The sequence below is a fragment of the Podarcis muralis genome, chromosome 1 (assembly GCF_964188315.1).
Source record: "Podarcis muralis chromosome 1, rPodMur119.hap1.1, whole genome shotgun sequence".
In the NCBI taxonomy this organism is placed as follows: Eukaryota; Metazoa; Chordata; class Lepidosauria; order Squamata; family Lacertidae; genus Podarcis; species Podarcis muralis.
Window position 1 is genome coordinate 72,797,231 of NC_135655.1, and position 17,393 is coordinate 72,814,623.

General features: G+C 42.9%; 1 protein-coding gene across 4 annotated transcripts in view; it reads left to right on the forward strand.

Annotated features, from left to right (window-relative positions):
• The window catches only part of OSBPL5 (oxysterol binding protein like 5), a 173,931-nt gene that overhangs the window by 137,936 nt on the left and 18,602 nt on the right, over positions 1-17,393 (forward strand). For all 4 annotated transcript variants that reach the window (XM_028733327.2, XM_028733321.2, XM_028733331.2 and 1 more), the window contains exons 7-9: positions 4,402-4,486; positions 10,414-10,585; positions 15,115-15,331. In XM_028733327.2, the coding sequence (XP_028589160.1) occupies positions 4,402-4,486; positions 10,414-10,585; positions 15,115-15,331 (474 nt within the window). The remainder of the gene's footprint in view (positions 1-4,401; positions 4,487-10,413; positions 10,586-15,114; positions 15,332-17,393) is intronic.

Sequence of the window (17,393 nt, forward strand, 5' to 3'; positions counted from 1 at the left end):
TCCTTCCTTCCTTCCTTTACATTCTAAAATGCCAAAGTGCTCTGAAGTAAAAAGATTGTGTTTTGGAAGGCAAAACAAAAATTCCATGCAAGGTAATAGCTTTTCATAGGATCAGCCAAAAATCATGAAGAATTTTATTCAAGTTAGAAACATAAGAATCTGCCTTTTAGCAAGTCGGACAAATTTTCTGTCTAACTCAGTGTAGTCAACTCTGACTGGCAGCAGCTCTCTGGGATTTCAGAGGGGGAGACTTTCCCATCCCTACCTAAAGATGCCAGAGATTTAACCTGGGGCCTCCTGTGTGCAAAGCAGATGCTGCAACACCGAGCTTTGCCCCTCTTCTTGATCCTGCTTGTTATGCCAAAACAAAAACAACAAAAAAACCCACTACATAAAAAGGAGGGAGGTGCAGAGAAAGATGCCTTCCACAATGGAAACCCCCAGCATGCATTTTGTAATGGTTATCTGTGAATTCTGCCTACAATGCAAAAAATATTGGTCAAATTAGCTGATAGTCGCCTCAATTCAATTGGGGCCTTTAAAATATTGAAACACAATGTGTGTTGTAAGTAATCCTAATAATGAACTTGAAACACCGAGTTGTTCACTTGCAAATATTTATCTCATGGGAAAATGTTGGCAGTCGTTAGAAACCTCTCTCTTTTTTTCTTTTCTTTTTTTTGTCACAAAGGGTCTTGCTCTGATGTTTGCATTATCGCCTTTTAAATTGGACCCATGAACAAATTGGTCTGCTTTTGACCTCCTTAATAAAGCATTAGACCTGGGTACCTTAAGCCTGCCTCCTTCCAGGTGAACCATCAGTGATGTCATAACACAGGGGTAGGCAACCTAAGGCCCAGGGGCCGGATCCGGCCCAATCGCCTTCTCAATCCGGTCTGCGGACGGTCTGGGAATCAGCGTGTTTTTACATGAGTAGAATGTGTCCTTTTATTTAAAATGCAACTCTGGGTTATTTGTGGGGCATAGGAATTCATTCATTCCCCCCCCCCCAAAAAAAAGAAATATAGTCCAGCCCACCCCACCACATGGTCTGAGGGACAGTGGACTGCCCCACAGCTGAAAAAGGTTGCTGACCCCTGTCATAACATAACCAAATCTGATGTCAAAACAAAAAAATAATTTTATTTCCAGTAGCACCTTAAAGACCAACTAAGTTAGTTCTTGGTACCAAGAACTTAAAGACCAACCTTAAAGACCAACTAAGTTAGTTCATACCAAGAACTAACTTAGTTGGTCTTTAAGGTGCTACTGGAAAGAAAAAAAAAAAATTGTTTTGACTATGGCAGACCAACACGGCTACCTATCTGTAACCAAATCTGATGTGTCACTATTCCACCCCTAGTTTTCACATGGCAAGCTGAAAGTGTTCCCGCTCTGAAAATTGCATACTTCCTGAAAATATGTCACCTCAGAGAGAAGGCCTGACAACTTTCCTTTTTTGTGACATGTCTGTCTGTCTCGAGAGACAATGGAGTGCGCCTTCAGGGGTGAAGTCAAACTGCTGCGTTAGCAGCACCAAAGTGACCTCCCCAGGGCGCAAGCCTGGGCAGTGTGTTTGTAGGTCCTGGGCTGCCGGACAACAAGACCCACCTCTCAGCCTTACTTATGTGGTCCAAAGGAAATCAGAGCAATATGTCTGACACTAGCTTGACCACAGGAGGTAATGCAGTGTGTATGATTAGCAAGCTGTGGCACTTCCAGTCTAATGACTCCTTATGTGAAACCTTTGATGGGGCTGTATCGCGAGAGAACTTCACCAGCTTTGAGGTTCAGTACTGAGACTCAATTTTTGTCATCAGGGATGGTCTTTTGAGCTACATGTCATAGCTTGGCTCTGACATGAACACTTTAAAGTGAGAGCAGTTTAGGGCATCCTTTTAAAATGCACTTTTAAGGGGTGCTGATCATTTAATCCTAAACTTGTTTACTCAGGAAGAAAATGAGTTGACTGAGTTAAATGTGCAAGAATTGCTTGACCAGTCAAAATCAGGGAGTTTCCTCAGCTTTCTTACAGAAGCCAAGCTGCCTAATGGAATACTTCAAATTCCAGATATGTTGAATATTGAGCAGCTTTTAAAGGTTCATATGGAATGTGTATCAACAGTTAGCATCACAGGTGGCCAAACATGGACTGTAGGATTTATTTATTCATTGCAGTCTTGCATAAGAAAAAAATATTTATTGCAATTTTTTAGATTTTGCTCCTGAGGACCAGAAAAGTGGGGAATGAAATAAGAGGCTACCACCTATCATGCTGATCTAGAGATGATCTGACAATTTGAACTGCTGGAGCAACACATTTTCTGACCTAGTTTTTAATACCTAAAAATCTGTCAGGGAATAAGTACATTTATTTACTTGCCCTCCCTGGAAGAGGCCAGGCTAAGACATCTTTTCTCTTTTGCAAGATGGGCTTGTGAATGAAACTGAAGCTATTGCTATGGAGACCTAATAGACAAAATGAGCAGAGCTGGGAATCTCATCATTCAGCTTAGCAGATCACAATGCTGCAGCTGACATTAATATGAACTGGCAGTACTTCTAGTGGCCTTTTCCCTTTTGCTAGTTTTAATCTGAAAGCTGGGTTTTGGGAAACACTTGATGCATTCTGGATATTAATGGTTTTGGGCTTTTTTATATAAAGGACGCGGGTGGCGCTGTGGGTAAAACCTCAGTGCCTAGGACTTGCCGATTGTATGGTCGGCGGTTCGAATCCCCGCGGCGGGGTGAGCTCCCGTCGTTCGGTCCCAGCTCCTGCCCACCTAGCAGTTCGAAAGCACCCCTAAGTGCAAGTAGATAAATAGGTACCGCTTTATAGCGGGAAGGTAAATGGCATTTCCGTGTGCTGTGCTGGTGCTGGCTCGCCAGAGCAGCTTCGTCACGCTGGCCACATGACCCGGAAGTGTCTTCGGACAGCGCTGGCTCCCGGCCTCTTAAGCGAGATGAGCACGCAACCCCAGAGTCGGTCATGACTGGCCCGTACGGGCAGGGGTACCTTTACCTTTACCTTTAACTACTTAAGAATGAGTTTATTGATAACATCTTTCCTTACTATTAAACAGTATTAGTGCCACGGATCCTTCGCCACCCCCCTGCTCTTCAAAGTTCTGGGCAGGTCTCTCCTCATTACCCTCCGTTATTTGACTATTGTTTGCAACTGAGTGAATTAATAAATGAAAGCTTATTTTTAAAAAAGAACATCTCTTGAGATTGCTCATCTCTGATGAGCCAGGAGCTTATGTGAGAGACGTTCCAGTCATGGTGAAGCTATGAAATAGTCACTTTCATTCAGACAACTCTGTTTGCATGCTGACCTGTCTTTTGATATTGTCAGGGTGGAAGATTGAGATTTCCCCCCATGACAGAAGGGCAGTTTCCAAAGCTACCAAGAGACCTGGCTTCCCCTTTCTTCCTCTCCCTCTTTCTCTCTGTCTCACACACTTACATTCACTTGCACCCTATATTTCCCCTAAAGATCTCAGAGCAGTGGTTATTCCCCTTTTGTCACTTGGAAGGACTTCGGGGGAGAGTGACCTAAAAACAGAAAATAAAAAACAAGCAAATATATAGAAATAAACAAGCAATCTTAGGAGGTGAGTTACCCTGAGTCACACCAAGGGTGTGTCCTAGTTGACAGAGGGCATTCCTCTGTTTGGAGAGTCTCTGTTGTGAAGACCAAAACTCCTAGCAAGGGAGAGCAGGAGGACCTTTAAGGTGCCCATCAACAGTTACCACCAGGATAGCTGTTTGAGTAGGCACACAAGCTTCGTGGTCACCACTATGCTGAGATGTATTGTGTTTTTATTTAAGTCATAGTGATTGCTTCTAAATTTGCATCTGTATGTATAAATTACTTTATGCAAATCTGTGTCTTTGGGCAATGTGTCAGAGGCCACCCTCATAGACACCCAAATCTTCCCAATCACCTTTATCACAGGCCATACATATAGCCTTCCATTAATTAAAGGGCATTTTTCAGAAGTGGAGAGCCTTTCTATACTCATGGAGTTTCCCACTGGGATTCAGAACTCTATTCTACGAGGCGTCTGTTTTAGACAGAGCTAAATGCACTGCTCTGGTTCACCAGAAACAGCTTAGTCATGCTGGCCACATGACCTGGAAGCTGTCTGCGGAAAAACGCCGGCTCCCTTGGCCAGTAAATCGAGATGAGAGCCGCAACCCCAGCGTCGTCCGCGAATGGACTTAATGGTCAGGGGTCCCTTTACCTTTAAATGCATTTTGGAGTTTGCTCTATCCCAGAAATGGAGGGTGGTTGCATACTTTTCATTTGTTTCATTTAATTAAAAGCAGAGAATATAAACTGAAATGGTATGGGAAAATGATAAAATACGTTTCTCTTCTTTTCATGCATCGTTCTAGGGTCCAAAGGGAGAGAATGTAGGCTCAATCACACAGCCTCTTCCAAGCAGCTACTTGATCTTCAGGGCAGCTTCCGAATCAGATGGTAAGTTTTTGACCTTTTCTCTATGTCTACATGCTATTCATTCTCTTCCAATTAACCAATACAGATCTTTCTGGGCAAGCAGATGTGCTTGACCCCTTGTGATTCATGCATTGGGCTTCATGTAATTCATGTCATGTGCTCTCTGGGGAAACCACCTTTAATCCAGTGGAAATGAGTGCAAAATTTTCAAGGGTAAAAAAGATTTTAAGGTGTTGTTGTTTTTCTTTGTCATTACCATGCTAAACCTTTGCAGTAGGGGGAATTGCAGAACACTTAGTATTGATGTTCCACATCCCACTTTGTTCCCCTCCCCCAGACGGCTACAATATATAATTAGGTTTTTTTGTGGGGGGTGGGGAGCAGCCCATATTTCAGTTTCTGGTCAGATGCAGGCAGCTCACGGAAGAGAGATGAAACCCAACCGGTCCCTCAGGCTTTTGCGGCAGTTTAATAGTTCCAATGACTGTCTATCAATCCATGCCATAAAAGCGATTATCTCCTTAAAGATCAATTTAACTTGACATTTCATTAACGTAGTTACAAAATGTGCAGGGTAAAGTAATACGGTCATTCTGTTGCTGGGGAGGGATAGCATAGAGTTCTTGTCTAAGAACTGTCATCCCAGCTGGGGAAAAAGAGGTGTGCATAAGAACATTTTCCTTTTGGCTTCTGTGGACTGGATTGACCTATCTTGTTTACAATAGCCTTTGGGCTTCTCTAACCTTTACTTGCAATGAGTTTCATGCAATCAGCCTTATGTACTCAAACAGCAACCTGCTCCTTTGGGTCCTCATTTAGACCTGTCTATCCTTGAAAACTGCATCTTGATGATGATTGAAATTACTGGTAAAATACTAAGTGTGCTGAGTATTGTTGGTTTATCCTATATAGTCTCGATTTTTAAATTATATATCTTTTTTTGGGGGGGGTATGGGATGCTCTGATTTATCCATTTACCACGTTTGTACCTTGTCCTTCCTCCAAAGTGCTCAGGAAAGCTAGGGCCAAGCCAGGCTTGAAGTCAAATGTGTCTTTGCATTTAGTGTGCATGTTTTCACATGTAATTAGCAGCTGAAGGGGGGATGATAACCATTGGAATCCCAGCATCTGGGTAAAGTGACCCTTTCCTTCCCCTGCTGCAGTCCTGACCCAAATTTCTCCTCTGGTGCCCTTATTTACATAGGGAAGAAATCCCCCATTGGGGCCAGTCAAAGGATTTCCTCTCAATGCAAATAGCAGCTTCAGAGGAGAAGGGTGGGTGGGTGACTTCTTGCCCATTATAACAGTGCAATACTGTGCATGCTTTATCAGAAGTGAGTCCCATTTGTTCTATGGGTTGCACTCCCAGATGAGTGTGCATACGAGGGCAACTCCAGTTTACTTTCAAGAGTTTGAACTCAGGTTGCCTTATTCTAGAGCCATACCACATAAAGAAAATGCTAACCCAGGTTCACTGAGGAGGGAATCATGAGAGGCCAAACTTTGTTAATCTAAAACCATATTGGTCTTCAGCCAATATTTTGCATATAACATTCACAGATTACTAACACTTACTATTTGTTGTTCCTTTGGCATTTTGGTGGGAATTGAGTTGCCTTGGGTGAATATGGTGTGGCCTACAGCTGTGTTTTTCAATGACTGTTTTACCGAAATGCCTCAAACAAATGGGCTGAACCAACCATTATGTATGTTATGGTGTAGGCATTAGTCAAATAAGAGCCCATAGTAATTAGTCAGCTCCCTGGGCAGACATAAATTTTCCTCCAGCAGGTGCCATTTATTCTAATTCTTGTGCTGGATCTGCTGGTGGTATGATCTAAATTCTCTGGTGGAGTGCTTAAGCAGCAGTCTTAAGGAACTGGTCTAGCGGGGAGAGGAGGACAAAGGGAAGAAATACTTCCTCCCCTTCATTTCCCCTCTCTACACCAGTGGCAGCAGCACCAACCATAGGAAGTGTGGGAAGATCTGCCTGGGCTGCTTCACTGGTCTGTTCGCTTGCACCACCTGCCTGGGCCACTGGCCTGCCTTCTTTCCTCCACCCCTATCTGCCCACCTTTCCACTCGCTCACTCTGCTTCACAGGAGTGCTTGTTTGTCAGCATGAAGATGGACAAGGGAAAATACAGTATATAGAGAAAAATCAAGATATATACTTCCTCTTCAGGAGAGCCATTTGAATGTGCAAAGGGGAAAGCAGGACAAGAACTTGGGGAAGTTTCCTCTTTTGAAATCAAACGTGGCCATGTTTGATTTTATTGGCAGCTGGCTGTTTACCTGTATATTTAATTTAATAGCACGCGGGTGCTGCTCCCTATTGGCTGAGCAGCACATCTTACACCCAGATCCTGCGTGCCCCGCAAGATTAAGTCCAGGGTCACCACCTCTCTGGTTGGTTCCAGTATCAACTGTTCCAGGGCACACAATTTTGCCTCTTTCTCATGACTAGAAGGCATATGTAGCCAGCCTGTGTGAAGGTAGTTGAAATCACCCATTACTACAATGTCTCTTTTTTCGGATTGTTCCTTGATTTCATTCTTCCTCTCAAGATCTCCCTGAAGATTTTGATCAGGGGGGTGGTATAACATGTCTCCCTAAATTAATGCTGGGGCCTGTTATCGCAACCAATGATGCTTCTGTGGAGTAATCTGTCCCTTTGGGGATTTCTCACTTGCTGGACTCAATGCTCTTTATTGTACAGAATGACACCACCTCCAGTAAGTCCTTTTCTGCCCTTCCTATAGAGTTTCTGTCCAGAAATAACCATGGCAGTTATGTATGGAGTACTGTTTTATCCCCAATGTTTTTTAAATACCTGTATGAAGCTGTTGGGAGCCATCATTAGGAGATAGGGGTCTAGGTGCCATCAGTACGTTGCTCACATGGATCTCTTCAGTGAATATTTCCGATATCTTGACAGAGCAATAGTGAGGGGAAGAGGACACGTAATAAAGTCTTGTGCTGCCTGCTCCTGTGCAGCTCTCTTTCATTACGTTAGTGTTATGTGATTATCCAACTTGAAAGGTATCAAAATCACTCTTCTGTGACTTCTTTCATCGGGTTCCAGCATCATTGCTTCGGTTTATTTTGCTGGCAAATCTGAAGGATATGGCTCAGTGTGGGTTCCAATGGAGGAGGTGGTGTTGTTGTTGGCGGCCTCCAGTTTTTAGTTTTAATCCTTCAGTTCAGCAGATGTAGTTGATTCTAAAAGCACAGCACCACCTGTAGGACACAAGGGAGTATCGCCCTACATTGATTTACCCTTTAGCTGTTGAAGTCAGTTTTTTAGAGCAAGTGTTTCACAATACGATGGTTGGAGGAACACAACCAGAAAGCCAATGCAAGAAGGTGCATAAGACAACGCAGTCCATGGTCTAAATGCAGGGCCTTAAGTCCAGTAGCTGAACCACTTGTCTTGATACCGCATACTGTAAAACCTGGCAAATTTAAAAATAGGATATGGACACACAAAAAATTCACATACTTCTGCAGTCTTTAAATATTGTCTCTTTATCCATCCATTCCCCCTTTTACTCACTCCTAAATGCAGTCGCCCATACTGACTCATATATGAATACCTACATTCACTAGCTTTGATATAAACCCACAATTTATGTGGGGGTTATGTTCCAGGGATTGCACTTGAGACCAAAATTGCATATAGTCAAAGCACATTGGGTTCAGTGGTAGGCGGGGTTGCCAAAGTCATTTTTCCCAGAACCCTGCCCCCTTTCTGCTCCTTACTTACTTACCATGTGCATAAAGCTGAATGTGCACAAATTAAATGTGTGTAAGTTGTGGGCTTACTGTATTGGAAACATCCCTTGCTCTCTTCATTGCCTCCTTCCAAATGTAGCAGTTAACAGAAGCCCCTCCTTAGGCTGAAAACCCCAGGTTTATTCTCTCTTCTTTGGAAGGGCGAGGACCCAAAAGCTTCAGCTTATAGTGGACCTCTTTACCTGCTTAAGGGTCCTTGCAGATGGTCTGTTGGTTGAGTATTTAGCCTGATTTGTTTGCACAAAATTTACAGGGAGATTATATGGCATCACTATATTCATTCCATTTTGTCTGCACCGAGATTATATGCCCAGCGTTGTCATTATCCCTGCTTTCCAGTACATTGCCCATCGCTTTTCTTACTACAAAAATGACAAGCTTTATATGTAAGCTGTTTTGTTGCACGGGAGTGGCAATCCACTGAACCACACAGACTATATTTGCCTATATATGGTTGAATCATGCCTCACAAACAGCAAGTTTGGAAGCCATTTTGATGGGTGACAGCTTATAAAAGTGGGGAAAGCCTCATCAAAGTTACAACCCACTCCATGCCACCTACTGGGGGAGAGGAAGAGAGATGGGGTGAGTCTGTCAGTGCTGTCTGGTTTAGATCCAGAAAGTAGCTCCACATTGGCAGGTGTCCCAGATGTTATCCTCCAAATATAGCCTCATGGACAGGAACTGGTTGCTGCAAGTCTGAGAGTACAGTACAAGTTTCTGGGAGAGAAAATTATGCTTGCTATTGAGGGAAGGCACTCATTTGGAAGCGAGAGAGGCTTTCTTCCATTCTGGAGTTTTGCAGTACAATATGAAAATCAGTATTTCACCACCGTCTGTCTTACGCTTTTTGAGCTGTTTGGTCCTATATGCAGAACCATTTGTTTCCTGTTAATAATGATGGCCTTTGGCGTTATTTTCTTTACTTGGTGACATTTTATTTTTAAGCCTAGCATTTGCTTGATTGAGCAGAGTGAAGGTTTTATAGATTTCTTTTATTTAAAAAAAAACCCCTGAAATAATGCCTGGGAGACTATTTCTACAACTGAAGCATTATGCATCCAATTATATGCCAGCAGGTTTAAGGAGCTTTTCAGAATGAACGTCACTTTATCACTAGTGAAACTGGAAACCAATTGCACGTACTTGCCTTGTAGCTCTTGCACCAGTGAGGAAGTAGGATAGGCTCAAGCACTAATCTTTGTTTGCCTGCATAGGAAGATTCCCCCAAAGCAAATGCCAGGGTATCAGTCACTATTAGCAATGCTTTTTCATAAAGGCTTTTTCAACACTAGCTTAGGAGGGGAAATGCTACATGGTACACTTTAAATGTACCACTCTTGAGAGTACATGAGGAATAGAATGGGTGAGAAGCCACGCAGTTTGTCTTACGTTTCAGGGTTCCTGGGCAGATTAAATCCATTTGATTTAGCAAAATGTATATGAGGACTTCGCTCAGAAATTGTCACATGTTCTCACAGAGGGTACTCTGAAGTGAGGAGCAGGCTTTCCGAAGTGAGGAAGATGGGGGTAGAAAACTAAGTGGAAATGGAAGAAAACCATAAATGGGGAAACACACGTTTTATTGTCCTTGTAAAAGCAGTGCCATAATAAATGTGTCAGTATTTTGAGGTACTGGACAGTGATTTGCTGAATGAAACTGATGTGGCAACCCCTCTGGCAGCTACTTGGATCATGTTTCTTTGCACAGCTTGAGTATTTTAATATTTAGTATCCATTACAGTGTAAAACTGTGAGAATCTCAGTAATTTGAGTGGCATGTAAACCACAAATACCAAGACCGGAAACGATGTATGGATTTAAAATGCACTCTATACGTGATCTGCCTATTGTTGTTTTGGACGAGGGTAAACTTTTAGGGACAAATTGTATCCTGAAATATTTCAGATTTGGGCCATCACCTGGAGGATGTAAAAAGCTATTAATATTGAAGAGAGGAACTGAGTATCAAATGGTAACACTTATTCTGCAGCCATCAAGTCTCATTGCTTTCAGGACATTTGAAATCTTTGCTGTGTACTGTATCCGTTGTCTCTCTCGATATGGATTAAATGTCTGGATACACGAAATGGGAAGCAGTCAAGGGAGCATTCTGCATTTTCCTATTTGACCTCTGTGTTTGTGTTTTTATAGGCCGGTGTTGGTTGGATGCTCTGGAACTGGCCTTGCGCTGCTCAAGCCTCTTCAGGCTCAGTGCATCCAAGCAAGGGAAAGATGGAGAGTTGAATTGCTCGGCTGATTCTTCGCATGCTGGCCTGTACAACCTACTGCACACGGCTACCATCTCGGATCAGGAACTTTTTCAGTAAGGATGCACACACTTACTGCATATATTCTGAAGTTCTGTAGTGGTTCCTGCAGTTGAGAGTACGTTTCACGCATCTGCTTTAATCCCTTCTAAGTGGTAGCAGTGAGTAAAAGACCCATTTTGTAATGAGAGCATCCTTTCACTTGAACTAGGACAAAGTCAGGATGGCAAAGGTGTCTGCCTCTGAACATGCCTTGCCAAGGAGCAACAGTGAGAGAGGGCTCTTGCCTTAATGCCCTGCTTGGGCATATCCTGAAAGCATTTTTTCTGGGAAAACAGGATGCTGGGCAAGATAGGCTGCTAGTCTGATCCAACAGGGCTCTTTTTTATGTTCTCAGGCATCACACACACACACACACACACACACACTTCTCTGTTCAGCTGCGTGTTCCTAACATTCGAGGTAAACATTCATAACATCCATTGCTTTCTAAATAGTGAGCCTGTGAGTAAAAATCTGTCACCTAGACATCAGGAAGGGATACAGATTTTACTGCAGAAACTAAGTGTAGATCACTTCCAAGGAGTGATCTCCCACATATCCAGGTAGTGCTAGCAGAAGATTTATCTCTAGCAGATTTATCACTAGCAGAAGATTTATCACTGGCATAGTGTTCCATGATGGGATCAGATCCTTCAGTTAAACATCTTCCCCTTGGGGAATTAAGCCAATTAAGCTGACATGTTATTAGTAGTAAGTCATTTAATTACATGTAATGCTTTCTTCAGCTTATTTAAATTATGCTTGGAAATTAACGAAGCAGACATTGTGTCTTCAATAAGTTGGTCATCCTCCATGGAAGAATTCACTCCCCAGCTAGTACTGTCTTCCTGTGCTGGGTGACTACACAAGAGAAAGTAATTGTGATTACTTTCAGTTATTGGAATGCCCATACAGGGATTGAATCATAGAATCATAGAATCATAGAATCATAGAATCATAGAGTTGGAAGAGACCACAAGGGCCATCGAGTCCAACCCCCTGCCAAGCAGGAAACATCCATTCATAACATTGGATTGCTCCAAACTTACACCTCTGTTCCAAGTAGCACTAGCATTAAGTCTTTTCTGTCAGTTACAAAGACTTGCTGCTGCTGCTGCTGCTGCTGCAGCTGCTGATTGCTAATGGGAATTTTTCCTCTGAATTTTCACGTCTGCTTTAGGTTGGGTTTATGCATTGCTGCACTCATTTTATAATTCTAAATTGTATATGAAATAGAACCAGGCTATTCTACTCCCATAAGCGCTCTCTCGCTCTCTCTCTCTCTCTTTCTCTTTCACACAAACACACACACACACACACACACACACACACATTTAGGATTTAGCATCTGCCTCTACTGTGACTGTTTACCTTTGATGTCTGTCTGGTCATTAAGCAGGGTTGTCAGATCAAAATTTCAAAAGCTGGGGTGCCTGTTCAGCAGATGCCATGGAGATTGAGGGTTCTGAAATCAGGGGTGTGCCTGCTTCCTGGTCTGTGCTGCTCTCAGAGTCTAAGGGATGCTCCATTTAAAATCTGGTAACCCATCATGCAGTATTAATATTTGCAGGGATTACAGATAAAGGTTTTATCTGCTTTCAGTCAATCTGTTCCAAATACTGCAGTGTCTCTTTATTCAGAGAGGCAGAAAAAAATTCTCTGCATCTAGAGAATCAAGTGAAACTAGTACTTCGCCCCATCTGTTGCAAACAAGGGCCCCTGCAGACAACCTATTACTGAGCATTTGTCCTGTTTTGCTTGCACAACACTTACATGGTGGTTAGACTGCATCCAGTCTTGGCTAAGCATTCATAGAATCCTAGAATTGTAGAGTTGGAAGGGTTGCCATATGTCCTCTTTTTCCAGGACATGTCCTCTTTTTCATGCATCAGAGCGACCCATAGTTAAAATTAGAAGTCAGCAAATGTGTCCTCTTTTTTGCTCTTCAAAATATGGCAACCCTAGGATGGTCATCTAGTCCAACCCTCTGCAATGCAGGAATCTCAGCTAAAGCATCCATGACAGATGGCCATCCAACCTCTGCTTAAAATCCCCCAGTGAAGGAGAGTCCACAACCTCCTGAGGGAGTCCATTCCACTGTCATTCTGAGCAGCTTGTGGATTAATTATCCGACAACGAGGACACATTCTGCATTCACCCTAATTGCTTGCAAGGTGTTTACATGTGTTCCCATTAGTCATTTGTTCATCCAACACTTTTCAATGCATTTTCCCATCACTTTCCAAATGGCAAAACATCTGTGTTTTAAAAAGAAAGTGGGTTAGTTGCACACAGGTGACAGAGCACTTTAATCCACCTTACATATGCAACCCTAAAGTTCCCATATGCCAGTGGTGGGGATCCTTTTTGTCTCCAAAATCCAGATAAAGGACCAGCTTAGGTTGCTCTTTGGAGCACAGTAGCTGTTGTTCAGGAAGTCCCAGTTGGTGCAAACAACTAGACTCCAGGGCTTGATCCAAACTTTGTTTAAATTGTTTCATGTGGCTGTCCATTTGTATGTGCTGTTTTCCATTTAGACTTATAACACACGTCACACAGATTTACTACTGTAAACTTTCAAAACTTAGTGGCATGTGCTTTGCAAATGATTCCCATGTGGATCAGCTCCCCCAGCACTTTGAATTCCAACATGGTCAGTCCCCAGTTGTTTGCCAGTATGAACTGGGCCAAAGAGCATGAGCGATTTGGGAAACCAGATCTATCCTATCCTGCCTTGTGGAATAAATATTCCTTCTCTATCGTGCCCTTCAGATTGGGCATAGAGGGCATTTTTCATAATAGAAAGAGACCATAATAATTATCTATGAAAAAGTTGGATTGTAGGCATTAAAAAAACAAAAACAAAACCTTAGTTGCATGAGCTCAAAGCAGTAAATCAAATATATGATCTTTGGGCAAAACACATAAATGACCTACCATGCTCCAAAGTGTGAGATATTGACATAGAGATCTCTTCACTTGACTTTTAAAGTGGAGTTGCAATATGTTGCTGCATGCCTTTATTTCAGATTTGCTTGATTCTAAGCCTTATTCATGACAGTTCTCTTCTGAGATGAAACTGAACGGAAGGCTAATTTTGCTAATACGAGTGGGCATATTATTGAAAGATGGTAGAGATGGGGCTTGGCGCAAAGCCTGAAATCACTCTGTTTGATTAACATGCAACTGTAAAGCCTCTCAGTAAAGCTTCTCATAGTTTTTGGAGAGTCTTTCATGCCAGCCACACATTTTCAGTAATAATTAATCTCTGGTTGTTTTTCATTTGTAGGACTGGCTTTAACAATGAATACAGTGGAACAATGCCTTGAAAATAATTGTGAGAACTGGCAAAAGTCTTTCTGCATGCCAAGTGGTGAGGGGTCTTCAGCCCCCCCAAATTTTTCAAGGAGGGGGCTGTGCTCCCCCCAAATCCTGTGACCCTGCCCCACCACCTCCTCCCCACTGATGTCATGCAAGGAGGAGGAGGCCAAGCATGGAGCCCAGCTCCATGCTCCCCATTTCCCACCCAGTGCACGAGCGCTGGCATCACAGCGGCAGGATGCCCGTGTGTCCTAGCCCAGTGTGCGAGTGCTTGTGCACTAGAGGGGGGCGGGACGCGTCATGTGATGTGTAACGTGACATGTCATGTGATGCGCATCTGCAATGTGGGGGGCAAGTCGGCACCCTTGGATTGACTAATTCACACTTGTAGGATAAATTGACTAAATTTTCTTTTATCAGGTGACAGTCCTAATAATAACCAAAATCTAAAGCACCCTCAGCCAATTCTTCTTTCCTTGGGGTGTTTAAGCAGAGGCTGGGTGGGGATCTGTGAGGGATGCCATACCAGCTTCCTGCATTCCATTCCTGCTCTGAACTGTTGTTGGACTCTGGGGCTTCCAGTTATGTGAAACATTTCTTGAAAGACTCCAAATGGCACCGCAGAGCCGCACTACATTGCTTATGATCCTTGGATCTGGTGAGCAACCATATCTTACAAGACTTCCAGCACCTTGAAACTCAGGCTACGTACACACAACATCTTATTCTAGAATCAGTGTGGAGACAGAGGACTTGGTTTTTTGATGTAGTCCACACACGATCTAGATCCATTGTGTAGTGTTTGCCTCTGGAAAGTGCTTCTTGAGAAACTGATTTCATTCCCAAAATAAAAGCTGCTAGCAGATTGGCTTTGTGTTACCCTGCAAGTTTTCCATTTGAAAACAGATGAAGGGGGTCCTGGCAATGGGGAGTATAGCCACACCTGCCCAACCACATTCTGGTGGGTGTATACCAATATTGTAATCACCACTTCCTTCTTCATTCACCTGGGGCATGTGCATGGAGGAAAAGGTGTGGATGACTTAAGTCAAGGATTTGCAAATGCATCCTTGCAGACAGCAGGATCTAGAATCAATCAAGATTGAGAGCTGCTTGTTAAGGAGGAGCAAGAAAGTTTCTGGGTTGAGAAAAAACTACCATTTTCATGCTACAGATTAGTGTGTATGCAGCCTAAGACATTGTAACCATCTGTGTCTTTCAGCTTTAATGAGTCAGCTCTGGAGAACCACCACCTAGAGAACGATGCTTTCTCAGACAAATCTGAAAGGGACAATATAGAAGAGTCTGAGAACGAGATGCATGAGAACAGCCGGAAGACAAACGAAAGTGAGAGCGATCAGTCCGAACTCCACGGGGAGTCGTCCCAGGAAAAGAAAGGGACCACCTACTTGGAGCAGAACTATGAAGAATTTGGAGAGGTAACCATTTTAACGTCTATCTATATACCCACACAGTTTGTTATCCATCTGTCCACTGCATTTTTCACCTTATGATAGAAGATTCTTTCCTTCGTCCCATTTTTTTTATTCTGTTGTGAAGAGCTGAGTTGCACTGACAAAGTCGTTTGCCAGAGAAAGCAGGAGGGCAATTGCCCCTACAAGAATCTGTTTTCCAGGACAATTTAACATGCCTTATTCCAATGAGAAGTGTAAAATGTGTTGGTTTTTCCTTCATATCTTGAACAAAATGAGCTGCTTGTGAGCTGTAATAGGCCAATGGACTTACATTAAATGGCTTACTAGTAGAACCACAACATTATTTCTCACCCAATTTAATAACCTCAGGGCACATGCTCATGCCCAATTAGAGGAAACTTTGTTAACCTTATACAATTTGTTACTTTTTTTGTTGTGGGAAATCTAGAGTCAGCCGTGGAACTTAAATGGAATATGAAAAAAGAGAACTTGGATTGTATCATTACAGTGTTTGCCATTGTGCCATTGTAATCAGTGATGCTTACTCCCTTGTAAGACCTTTGTTCATCCCACTCTTTTCAATGCCTTTCCCTGTCACTTTCCAAGCCACAAAAAATCTGATTTATTTTTTTTAAGTATATTTATTGTGCTAGGGCAGCAGAGCTCTTGAAACCACATCAAAGGCACAAGCCTAAAGTTCTGGTATGTAATTGAATTCCCCCTGCAAAATTCTAAAAGTCTGGAGGCACACTAACATAGGGTATCCCTTTGTAAACAGTTAAAAATGTAATTTTGTTCTTGATTCCTGTTGTTGGGAGGACTTGCTTTTCAATCCTTTGTGATATATATGTGTGAGGCCAAGATATATGCCCCTGCAAAGTTGGCAAATACACCTGATGAAAGCACTGACAGATCAATACACATCATAGCTTATAGCACCACTGCAATAGCTTTTCTTCTAACAGTTTCCATTATCTAAGGTGGATCAAGCTTAGGGATGTTGTTTGTCTGGGGCGCAAGACTAATAGAAATCGATAGAGAGGAAAAAGGTTCATTGCTCCGCTCACAGGCTTTCTTTTTATCAAACTCCGCTCTGTGGCAAGTGGCATGGTGCTAAGTTCCCATTGTGGGTTTCCTCTAGGGAGCTGTGCTCTGCAGGCCAATATTGGAGCATAAATGATGCCCAAGCTAGGGAAATGCAGCAGCCACAAGTTTCATCTTGTATCTGGCACCTTGGGTTTTGTTTCTCAGAAAATAAAGCAGGGTGGGGAGCTTGTGTAGAACTTTTTTGGAATATCCAAGGCCATATAATGACTTTGGAGCTTAGGGATTCCCTGATTCACCTCAAGTCACCTTGTTAATGGCACAAGCCAACTCTTTGTGAAGTGATCCGATTCCCCAGAAGCTTGATTGGTGGCTTCTTCCTTTGCACAGCCTGCTTCTCTTACAGACCCAGACTATTCCATTTTTTTTACAGGGAGAATTATGGGGAATGTTAAGGCGGAGCTTGTGAAGCATAGGGTGAACTTTACAACCACCTTACAGTATTAGTTAAAAGCAGCTTAAAAGCAACATCCAAGTGCTAGATTAGCTTCTTACAGTTTTCTTTGCCATTAAAAGTTTAGAAGTTGGGCCCCAACGTCAATAAAACATTATTTCTCCCACATTGTTGAGAGGAAACCACTGAGGTTGCTCCAGGAGGTGCATAAATCAGCCTGTTAAAGGGGTTTGAATCTGCATTAATTCTCTCTGGATGTGCTTAGCCTTGTTGAATTGCACACAACGATGACCTGGTTCACACATGGCACTATGTCAAACCATGGCTTAGCATGAACATGCGAGCTCCCAGAGATGAGGTCATGGCTTCTTTGCTTCTCCTCCAGTTGTTCTTCCACAGCTGTGCTGATTCAGGCTTAACCTGTACTCCAGACCTAGGCTTGTGGTTTAGCTCTCTTCAAACAAACCATGAGCTGTAACCAAAGTTCATCCTATGCTTCACAGCTCCTAGACTGGCTAGGAGAGATAAACCACAAGCCCTGGTTGGGATGACACACTAAGCCAAACC